At 32.0% G+C, this 12,539-nt stretch overlaps 1 protein-coding gene across 7 annotated transcripts in view; it reads left to right on the top strand.

Moving 5' to 3' along the window:
- The window catches only part of LOC117168247 (arfGAP with SH3 domain, ANK repeat and PH domain-containing protein), a 561,385-nt gene that overhangs the window by 487,873 nt on the left and 60,973 nt on the right, over window positions 1-12,539 (top strand). For all 7 annotated transcript variants that reach the window (XM_033353739.1, XM_033353740.1, XM_033353743.1 and 4 more), the window contains one exon: window positions 9,073-9,336. In XM_033353739.1, the coding sequence (XP_033209630.1) occupies window positions 9,073-9,336 (264 nt within the window). The remainder of the gene's footprint in view (window positions 1-9,072; window positions 9,337-12,539) is intronic.

Raw genomic sequence — 12,539 nt, 5'->3', positions numbered from 1 at the left:
CCACCTTTCTATCCTCTCTTCCATGTAGAAATACCTTCATTCTTATCTCACTCCTTTCTACTCTCTCGCAATCCTCCAGACAGTGTTCCATCTTTTCATACCACTTGCCGCTCTTCTTGTCCTCTTCTTCCTATGAGGACAGAATCTATTAAAACCCTCCATATACCCACACCTCAGCCTTGCTATAAGCTCCTGACTTCCTTTCTTCTCTTTCTCACAAAAAACAGTGCGCTTTCTCCCTTGGCATGAGCCACCCATAATTCTCCATGAAACTTGACTATCTTTTTCTTGCCTCCCCTTCTGCCTTCTCTCGCTGCTTGCCGTTTTTCTTCGCCACCTCATATACCTTTTCCCGTTTCCCATGCATCCTTCTCTCTTCATCCCTTTCAGCCTATTCCACCCAAAATACCTTTCTCTTTCAATCTCCGTCTTCCTCTCTCATCCCCTGTTGCCTTTTCTCACCAACACTACCTAACCAGCTTATTTCTTCCTCTTTCATAAAATTTTACCTCATACTTACACGTCCGAGTCCCTGTTAGAATCTCTAAGCTTGTTCTTCTCGCTTCCTGACTAACAATATAATTAGGCGAATTCCTTGCCAACCCTAGTGTCAAATTGGATGAAAAGTTCCGGCTAAAAATTCATTTGTCAGGGTTTATTTTCCCTCTGCATTGTGCGCAGAGTCCATGGTCCAGGCTGTACAGTAGTTAAAGCATACAAACGTAAGTACTCAAACGAGGGATTTTCAACTCGACTGAGTAGGTGTACACCTACTTTTGACTTCAAGATACTGCAGAATATTTCAGGATATTTTCGAAGATATCACTGACTTCTTCAAGTGACTTCAGGAGAATTCAAGTGACTTTAACGGGCCATCAATATGCCATGTAGACAATTTATTACTACATCCCCCTACCCCTTGTGGACAAGCGTAGACTTTCGACGACCCCCCCCCCCCCTCCTAATGGCTCCTTTATCTAAGTGGACTTATATCATATTTTATGAAAATATGGATGTTAGTGTTTAAAAGGTACGAAGCCAGAAAGAGCTGTGATTTGGCTTCAAACTCTATTTTTCTTCAAAAACAGAAGCTTTATGATACAAAGTATGAAGTTCAAATTTGCCGGATGTGTGTGTGTGTATGTGTGTGCATGTGTAGAGATCCTCAAGGAAGAGTTGAGACACAGGGTACTCCAAATTTGATTGGCGCTGCTGTAACGGAACTAGTTAAACTTTTATGCGTTTTGATTGGCATGACCTGGCGCTATTTTCAAAGCACAATTTTATTTTCAAGAGGATTTAATACATAATAGAGAGAACATTCAAACAAGAACATTATAAATTATTTATAAGGTTAGTTAGTAAGGTTAGAACAGTTAAACTGTTCAAAATTTTCGTGTCCCATGAAAATATCAAAGTTCTTGTACAGCGGAAACTATTGGAAGGGGAAACGTGTCTCAACTCTCCCAAGAGGATCTCTATGTGTATGGATGTAACACTTTTTTTTGAACACGATAAGTTTAAAACGGATGCAAATAAATTGATGTAATTTTAAGGGATTATTTCCACCACTAATATCGTGAAACTGCCCGAAGAATTTCTAAAGATATTTTTTATATTTTTTTAGCATTTAATAATATTTAAAAAATCGGTTTTTTATATTAAAACAATTTTCATTAACAAAATTAAAAGTTGATGCAACAATATAAGAGATTTCTTGGTTCGAGACGAATCAATTGATCTATAATATATTAATACATTTGATTAAAGAGTAAGAATGTTATGGTCATTTATATTATATTATAAATCAATTTTTATATATCAAATGTTCTGGTACTCACAATTTGAAGTTGATGTGCTAATAGAAAAGATGTTTTGACTCAAGACTCGATTAAGTTATAATATTGATACATTTCATTGAACTGTAGGGAAGTTATGGTAATGCATAAGATTTGAAAATACGGTTTTTTATAGTAATATTTTTTTATTGACATAATTTAAAACTGAAGCAATAATGGAAAAGATCCCTTGATTCGATGTAAATCAATTGGCCTATAATATTAATACACTTTATTGAACATTAAGGAAGTGATGCTCATTAGTAATAGTTGAAGCATCTGTTTTAAATAGACAAACTTTTTCATCGACAAAAATAACTTGATTTGTGAAGAGAAAAGACGTTTTGAGCATAAATTATCAAGTAAAATAATTCTGATGGAGACTAATAGGGATTGAATTAGTATTCTGATAGTCACACATTTTGTATGTCTTGAATTAATAATCCAGTTAATAAGTATTCATTTTTTGTACACTGATAATTAGATGTTTATATAATTTGTTTGAATAATTTATTGTTGTTTTTAGCAACTTCCTCATAGAATAAAGTTAGAACGTCGCGGGTTTTCCGAGTTTTATAATTAGAGTGAGGTAATAATTCATTTAAGTCAACACAATTGGATAATCAATTTATTTTTATTTTTAATAGTATTCTCTTTAAATAACGGTAAAAAGTTTTTTTTCTTCTGAAGTATTAACATTTTGTCAAATTTTCACTTAGAGCGAGGTAAAAATTAATAAAATAAAACTATTGTTGAAACGAATTATTATTGTTTATAACTATCTTCTCCTATTAGTCCAGGTATCTGATAGTTTCGTTCCATAATAAATCCAACGAACAATGTGTTTAATGAGAAAGTTTCGTTTTGTGGTCCTTTTTGACATATCCAAAATGCTATAACAGATCAGTTGCCAAACCCGTTTTTTTATTTGAAAACAGTTCCCAAAGTTACTTTTGCGTGGACGGATAATTCCCATTGCATTTTAGAGCAAAATGTCCAACCGAAAAAGAAAGAAAACAAAATTCTGACAAATTTTGTTTTAAAAAATCCACTAATTTTTATTGGTTCCGAATTATGATACGTTGAAAAGTCCCCATTTTTTTTATTTTCAGCGAAAAATCACTAAGTTTCAAAAAACACTGTGTATTTTTGCAAATGATTACTGCACGGAAAAGTGTTCCACAGGTGAGTGTAATTAGACTCTTTTTCCTGTGATTACAAAAAAGGAATAATATTCTACCTGTGATAGGTCATGAGTTATGACCCCGCAAAGTTGGCCATTTTAGCCTGTTTTTACGGGCAAAAAAGTGGACTTCAGTTGTTTCCAAATAAATCCTGCCAAGTTCAGTTTACGTTGATTGTGCCAGAGGATGAAATAGAGTCTACAAAAATCTGTGTATATCAAAAAAAAAAAGTCTTTTAGACCTATTATTTTGGGAATTGTAAGGTTTCAAAAATTTCATTTTGTTTCGCATTTTTGACTAAAATTGAAGCAGTTGTGTTTTTGCAAAATACCTCATTTCCCGAGAATCCCTCCACAAAGTTCCTAGAGAATAAATGAAAGTCGAGCCAATTTGGCGTAAGATAAAAAAAATGTCCTAGCCCCAATAGGTCACGAGATATGACCTTGGAAAGTGCGCTCTTAATGCATAGAAGCACCTGAGCGTACCGTAAAGTAGAACTACGGTCATATTTCGGAATTTTTGTCACAAATAAGTGTATATAATTCATTTATCATGCATAATACGTCTTTTGACATTAATAAATAAATAATTGTTTATAACAAAAGTTTTCTATCACTAGTTATGTTTACTTTTTGGCCATTTTTAAAGCATTTTTGTGGCAAAAAAATCACCGTAATTGATTAAAAATGTGGAATATGTTTTTTATCCATAAGCAAATATTTTTATTCATAATGGTTTTTAACAAAATATTGCTATAACCACTTGTGAGTACTCTTTGACTATTTTTGTGGCAAAAGAGTACTTTTCGTTGACTAAAAATGTGTTATATATTTTTTATTAATAAACAAGTAGTTTTTCATAATAAATAAATACTTTGTTAATAATTACTTATTATAAAATATTGCCATAATCATTTTTGAATACTTTTGTAGCAAGAAACCTTTAGAATTAATTAAAAATGTGATATATATTTTTTATCAATAAACAAATAGTTTTTTGTAATTTTTGTGACAATACCTGCTAATAAATACTTTTTTTTGCATTTAATTCCATACTTACCTCCAAGGCGCTTGTAATGCGCAGTGTTTTCTGTAAATTGTACAAAATTTTCTTTCACCATTTTTTCGCATTGAAAATAATTAAGGAATTGATTACTTGAAAGTAATAACATATGAAATGTAATTTAATAGTATAAAAAATTTCAAATAAATTATTGAATGTATTACTTTGTATTACAATTATTCATCAACTATTTATTTCTTAATTACTTAATTTTGATGGATTAAACTATTTTATGAATTGATTTAAAGAACTTTTACATAAATCAGTTCATGTAATTACTTTTTTCATTCATTACTTTTTTCTTAATATTGAATTACTATTGATATTTAATTACTTTCAAGTAATCAATTAGTTAATTATTTTCAATGCCAAAAAATGGTCACAGCATACAATGTACTATTTACGGAAATCACTGAGAAGTATAAGTGTCTTGGAGGTAAGTATAAAATTTAATGGAGCAAAAGTATTTATTCGAAAAAATGGTTATAAACAATTATTAAAAAAATGGATTTGTTCATCGATAAAAATATATATATCAAATTTTTAATCAATGATAAGTACTTTTTTCCACAAAAGTAGTCAAAAAGTACTCAACAGTGATTATAGCAGTATTTTGTTATAAACAATTATGAATAAAAATATTTGCTTATGAATAAAAAACATATTACACATTTGTAATCAATTACGGTGACTTTTTGCCACAAAAATGCTAAACAAACGGCCAAAAAGTAAACATAAGTAGTGATAGAAAGCTTTTGTTTTAAACAATTATGTATTTATTAATCTCAAAAGAAATATTATACGTGATAAATGAATCATATACACTCATTTGTGACAAAAATTCCGAAATATGACCGTAGTTCTACTTTACGGTACTCTCAGGTGCTTCTATGCATGATGAGTGCAATTTCCAAGGTCATATCTCGTGACCTATTTGAGCTAGGGCACTTTTCTTATCTTACGCCAAATTGGCTCTATCTTCATTTATTCTGTAGGAACTTTGTGGTGGGATTCGCAGGAAATGAGGTATTTTGCAAAAACACAACTCCTTCAAATTTAGTCAAAAATGCAACAAAAAAAAAATGAAAATTTTGAAACCTTACAATTCCCAAAAGAATAGGTCTAAGAGACTTTTTTTTAGATATACGCAGATTTTTGTAGACTCTATTTCATCCTCTGGCACAATCAACTTAAACTGAACTTGGCAGGATTTATTTGGGAAAAACTGAAGTCCACTTTTTTGCCCGTAAACTGCACTTTTCCGTGCAGTAATTATTTGCAAAGATACACAGTGTCTTTTGAAACTTAGTGATTTTTCGCTGAAAAAAAATGGGGACTTTTCAATGTATCATAACTCAAACCCAATAGAAGTGACCGGATTTTTTTAAACAAAATTTGTTCAGAATTTTGTTTTCTTTCTTTTTTCTATTGGACATGTTGCTCTAAAATGCAATGGAAATTATCCGTCCACGCAAAAGTAACTTTTGGAACTGTTTTCAAATAAAAAAACGAGTTTGGCAACTGATCTGTTATAGCATTTTGGATATGTCAAAAAGGACCCCAAAACGAAACTTTTTCATTAAAAACATTGCCGATTGGATTTATTGTGGAATTTTACACTTTTTTCCGACGTAATGCCTGAACTATATATTCATGCTAGATAGTTGCGTTCTTTTTTATTTTGATACTTTTTATCAACTTTTCACTTAGTATAAATAATGCAAGTTAACAGGAATAATTGTCTTAAAATTTTATTATTGTTTATAATAATCTTCTCTTAGATAACACAGTCCAACAGAGAAAATGACCTAGAGGGGCGACATACCTTACCTAAAGTATTTGGACACGCTGAACTTGAATGCGAGCTCAGAATTGAGCCATCACCTAAGCGTTCCGAAATATCCTAACCAAAAGTGCTAAAAACACTGTTTTTCGTTATCTTTGAGGCTACGTCACATCTCGAATAGAATTTTTTTATGTTAGGATATCTCGCGAACCTTAGGTGATCGAGCATTTATGAGACCAGATTTTGTTTCAGCGAGCCAAAATCTATGTGAAACACATATTCGTACTCAATCCACACGAGTCATGTCGACCTTCGTATTTGCGAATCTTTGATGAGACGGTTGATGAAACTGTGTTTTTTGCACTTTTAGGTTAGGATATCTCGGAATGCTTAGGTGATGGCTCAATTCTGAGGTCGGATTCGAGTTTATCGCGTCAAAATACTTCGGTTAAGATATGTCACCCCTTTAGGTTATTTAATTTTTTTAATTTTGCAGGCCTGTGTAATTGCTAGAAAGTTTCGGTTTCTCTTGAATTTTGAACTTTGCGTTGGCTTTTTATTTGAAATATTCTTCAAATTCGCTGCAAGATCATATCATAAATTAATGTTTTTCCTTGAAGTAGGCAGTGAGAACTAAAAAGTCAAGCAAAAGCTGTAAATTTCTGAAAAACTTGCAACTTTTTAAAATTACAATAAAAGAAGGTAGTTATAAACCATAATGAATTATATAAAAAATTATGTTTGTTATTTGCATGAAGTATTATCTTACTAACAAGAGAACCTTTAGCTCTGCTTTTTTTGTTTAAACTGATACTCTTCTCAATGAAATGCACATACCAGAGGTCTTGTGAAAAAAATCAAGAAGACGCAATTTGGACCTAATTTCGAGAAAAATGCATTTTAAAAATTGCGAAAGGATGGTCATCGAGCCTATGTAAAAGTATTTCGAAGCGTCGGTAGTTCCCTGGTAGAGCACTTAGTTGATAGCCGCAAGTTTGCACGTTCGATTCTCGCTATCCGTACTTTTTTTTATTTTATTTTTTTATCAATCAAAATGCTGGTTTTATCCATTTTTGATAACAATTAACTTAAATTATGCTATTTAATGATTATTTATTCCTTATTTTTAATAAAAACTTTGTTGATCGTATTTTTATTATCACTTATTTGGACGATTGTGCATTTTATTAAAATTCTTTGTACTTCAATAGTTTCTAGTATTTATATTTTTCAATTAAAGTAAGAACAAGTGTTTCAAATGAAAATTTCAATAATAAATACGAAATACCAGTGGATGCAGTGACTCATTTCACAAATATTTACTAACAAGAACCAGAAATTTAATTTGGTATTTATTGCTAAAATTTTGGTTTGCAACACTTTTTTTCCTTCTTTAATTTAAAAACGTGAATACGATAAACTATTCAAAAATAAAGAATTTAAATAAAATGCACAATTGTCCAAACGAGTGATAATAAAATGCGATAAACAGAGTTTTGATTGAAAATAAGGAATAAATAATCATCAAATGGCAAAATTATATTAAATGTTAAAAAAATGGAATAAACAAGTATTTTGATCAATAAAAAATAACTTTAAAAAGTACGTTTAGCGGGAATTGAACGCGCAAACTTACGGCTATCAGTCAAGCCCTCTACCAGGGAGCTGCCGATGCTTTAAAATAATCTTGCATCGGCTTGATGACCATGCGTTTGCATTTTCTAAAATGCAGTTTTCTCAAAAATGGGTGAAAATTGCGTCTTTTTGATTTTTATAAGAAAATTTCTGGTATCTATCTTTCATTGTGGAGGGTATCAATTTACACAAAAAGGCAGACCCAAAAGGCTCCCTTCTAAGTAAAAATGGATAAAAAGTACAAATTTGAGAAAAACTGCAACTGTGCAACTAAATTGCGCTCTTAGTAAACAGTTGACAAAAAGTGAATCCTTTCATAAAAAGTTGCAACTATCTGGCACTATTATAGGAGAAAATATTTATAAACAATGATAATTCGATGAAAAAATTTATTTAAGCATCAAGTTATCAGTATAATGTAATATTTGATGTATTGGAAGCAATGTAGTTAAAGTGTGCGCATTAAACGTACGAAAACGAGCGCGAAGCGTGAGAGTGTACTCGCGCACCATAGGCGCTCCCAAGCTTTGCGCGAACCGTCGCGCGATTATGCAATAATGCATTTATTTTGCTGTGGATTTGAACAAATTTGCGGGTGATGTGCATGAAAAAAATGTGTATCGCCTTAGTCCGGCTGGTCTTTAGATAGGCAACCTGCCCCCGTGGATTCAAGTGACTTTATGTGACTTCAGGTGACTTAAAGCGACTTCAGATATTCCAGGAAACTTCAGCAGATTTTATTACAAGTGTACATCTGACGTCACGAGTTATAACCCCGCGTACTCAAATGTATCTTATGGATTTTGATATACTTTGACCCTAAAAAGCCTCAATCTAATGGGAGTTCCGATTAGACCACCTCTTCTGAGAACCAACCTTTTATTTTAGGTAGTTCTCGTTTTATTTATAACTTAGAAGTTAATTATTATCCTCTTTTTAAAGTAAATGAAAGGATAGTGTAGAGGACATTTATGGTTGTTTCTTACTTTTTTTACGTTATACTAAAATTATAGCGCCTCCCTAGTAGATCGAGTTCACGGAAAGAATACTCTACAGAGCATCGTCATAGTATCCAAATAGTATCCCTTCCGTATCATGCAACAAAAACTAAAAAAAAAAAAAGAAACAGCAAGATCAACTTTTAAATTGATGAAATGCGGATTCTACGTTAAAATACGTATAAAACCTGTTGACTGCTACACTTCAAACACATCGTCTGTAAGTAGCAGTCAACAGAAGTTATAGGTCTTATATATATTTTTTGTTGTTGAAATTTTAACCGTGGCAAAAAAAGCTATTCCGATTACTCCGTGACCTTCTAGTGAGAATTTGAACGTAGAATCCGAATTTCACCAATTTAATTTCACGTAAGTTCACTAGGTGCGCTTGGGCTGTAATATCTGTTTAGGAAATTCCTCTAGAAAGGTTTCATCTTGTATAGGTAGGGTTGTAGCTTGCATATTTTTTATGCCTGGTTTGATGGATGAACTCTCCATCAAGATTACATGAATTTTTCCTACAAAACTCTTAAAATTGATTTCGAATTAGATAAATACATTTTTTGCAGCTGCTACTCTAATCGCATCCGACATTTCGATGAATTTTCACGTTTCAATGAAGAAGCGAGTAGCACCGCCTCCTCCACCAGCCGGAAATACAGTGCCAACGTCATATTACGGGACTCTACCAACTTCTGGATCTTCACACAGCAGAACAGCCAGCGAACCTATTTTAGCTGGCCATTCCACACACACTCTCCCGCAATCGTTACATACTTCAAACAGTCATCGCCATAAGAGGTCACCCAGCGGAGATTCTTCTACTGGACATGGTAAGATAATTATATAAAGAACGAAAATTGTCATTGAATAATGCTGTTAATTTCTGATTTGCTTCACTTTGATCACAATTTATGGGCACTCATGTGTGGGGTCGATAATATATAGTTTAAGTGAAAGTGAATTTTTTCTTAAAAATAATTAAATGAGCTGTCAGGGGAAAAGAGCTTGGTCAAATGCTTCATATATTTTGTGCCAGCACGCTTTTGTCGGATATATTTCGCTGCTTTCGTATGAGATAACAAAAAGATGACTTACATGTTTTCGATTTTTTTGTTATTGCACAAGTAGCACTAATGTTTGTTGTCATTCTGCAGTCTAAGGTTGATTCAAATATTAAAATGAATTAATTTAGAACTTATTTGTTTAAACGGAAAAGAAGGTGGTGCTGTGTTTGGAAGGGAAAGGGACTAGATTCTCGATCCTTGCGTAAAGCAGCGGCACACGCTTTGTTACCTAGCAAGAAGGAATCAGGTGCCCACACTCGCTCTGCCTCAGGGGTTGGGAAGGCGTTATTTCTCGTATTATTTATATAAAAAAAAGTTTTTCTTTACTTTTATTTTTTATTCACCACTCATTTGGGTAGTGTTCGCTACTTCTTATATAATGTATATGGTATGTGCGTCTCCACAAGGAATGTTGTGTGCCGAGCTGAACATGATGTTTATTTTTTATTTATTTTTGAGGTGTAGACTTTTGGGGCTCGAAGAGGGGTGAGTCGTAAAAAATCATGTGACAAGAAGTTAAAGTGATGTTTATGTGTATGGGACAAAAACCGCAAGCGGTAAAACACAGGACATCTGAAAAATTATTTTCTTTGAGAAAATGAAAGAAGAAGAGGGCTAAAAGTGATCTCACAGTTTGTATCAAGTCCCATGACCTGCTAGTTGGGTGCTTACTGTTATGTGCGAACCGAGTAATGGCAGTACATTCTTCCTCAAGCAACAAGCTCTGAAAATGCCAGGTACAATCAGAAAGACTGTTGCTAGAAAGAGAAAAGAGAGATAGTACAGAAATAGATGATATAATATTATGATTAATTTTAAATTCAGACTTAAAGCTTTAAATAGATTAACCTACTCTATAGCCCCTAAAAAACAGTGAAGAGTTAAAGAAACAAACACATGAATCTGAATAATAAATCAGTCCGATTTTACTGAAATATGATAAGCAAGGTTCGAGAGGTGGAACTTGTTCGTGAAACAAAAATTTTCGACAGCTTAGCACTTGAGGAATATTTTCAGGAAAAAAGGGTACATAGAAAATAAATGTGGAAAAAATTGCCTGCAATAGAGTCAGCATCAGATAATAGTCGCCCTGGGCCAGGCATTGTCTTAAAATCGATACCCTTGCGGCGAAGGGTACTTCGTTGCAGAATCACCAAATAGTATACTGGAAAAGAATACGTTTTTATAAAATATGCACCAGGTAAACAGCATAATAATTTATTCAGTCTAACAGGTGGAAAGATGATGATATTCTGTGTCTAATAAACCTACATTCATTTAATTTATTCCATGTAATAAGTAATACAGTCGCCATTAAGATGTTTGTATGTACTAATAGGTTCTAATAGTAGGGTAACTTTAACAAGAATATTTTAAATATAATTAATATCTATTCCAATAGTATCAATGAAATCCCTAAATTATTCTTTTATGTATCTGGGCATACCATATAAGTCGTATTTTTCACATTACTTTCGGAGAAAATAGCTGCCAAAAGTCTATGTAAACTTTTAAATTTTGAAAATTTTCTATTTTAATTCTTCTCTAATCGAAAAAATTCATTAGGAAAGTTTCGAAATATACTTGATGTCCAGTAAAAATATATATTGAAATATCATAAACTATCTGAAAAATAGTTTTTACTATTTTTCGAAAATCTTCAAAATATTGAAAAGCATATAAGTGATTTCATTTTTATCGAAATTAAAAATGCAATTAGGATAATTGACAAGCCTTTTTTCATGTACCAGAAACTTTGAAAAAAGTGTTCATTATCAATTATTAAAACTTGACAAATATTCTTTCTTCCTTATTTACTTACGAACTTAGGCTTGCCACATAATTTATAATTGTTGACAATTGTTTCACCTAAACCCAGGTGGAAATAAACTGCTGGCGCAGTACTGATCTAATATAGATTTTCGGAGTCCCATACCTGGGTATCTGTGCTGGGGCAGTACTCGTTAGTATCGCTAAACAGTACTGCCTTGCGATACTTACGAGCTACTGCACACAAGTACTGGCTTTGTACTGGCAAAACCGCGGGCGTACGTTTTCGTTGGCTTCAATTTTTTTATATACATTAATTTTTTCATAATGGATCTAGCCTATTCATTTTCTGAATTTTAGAAATAATCATCACAGTACGGCATTTGTTGTAATCAGACATTTATTTGTGAAACATTGCTGCGTTAGGATGGCGAATTGTTTAAATTTCATAGCATTTATTTATACTAAAATTATAAATATTGAATTGTATACATAATAGGGTTGTTCGAAAAAGGTACCTCGAAGAATGTACTTAGTACATTTTAACAAATGAAATGTGCACTTTGAAATTCTCAAATTGAGTTTAATTGATGAAAATTGGCGTTCGTTCATCAGCTAAACGAATTGATTATCAGTTAAAACCCTAGTCGTTAAGCAAAGTTGACGTCAAAAAGCAACAATATATTTCACATAAGGATGATGAAAAAAATAACATTAGTCACTTTTCATTTAATTAATTAATTCGTGGGTTAATCACTATTCATTTCAGGTCTATACCTACTTTTCAGTTATCTTAAAGTCTAAGAAATATTTTTTGATATTTATTAAGATTTCGAGAACTTTTAAAAAGATTTCTATAATTTAAAGAAATTTTTGAAATTTTAGGGCATTTTATAAACTTCAAAGGAATTTTCAGGAGCTTTTAATTAGAAGTGTTCTGGATAATTTTAAAACATTCCAAGGAATTTTTTAATTGATTTCATGAGTGTTATGTAATTTTAAAGCTTTTGCAATACTTTAGGATAAAAAAATTTCTAGAATTTCTAAAGATATAAAACGATTTTACAGGACGTATGAGGTTTTAAACTATTTCAACATATTGCACATTATCTTATACGATTCTTAAGGATCTCTATGATTTTGAGAAATTTAAAAACTCTTAATTTACTTCAATACATTTTCCATGCTTTCCTAAAATA

Source organism: Belonocnema kinseyi, chromosome 2 (genome assembly GCF_010883055.1).
Source record: "Belonocnema kinseyi isolate 2016_QV_RU_SX_M_011 chromosome 2, B_treatae_v1, whole genome shotgun sequence".
Lineage (NCBI taxonomy): Eukaryota > Metazoa > Arthropoda > Insecta > Hymenoptera > Cynipidae > Belonocnema > Belonocnema kinseyi.
This window is presented reverse-complemented; position numbering and strand designations above follow the sequence as displayed.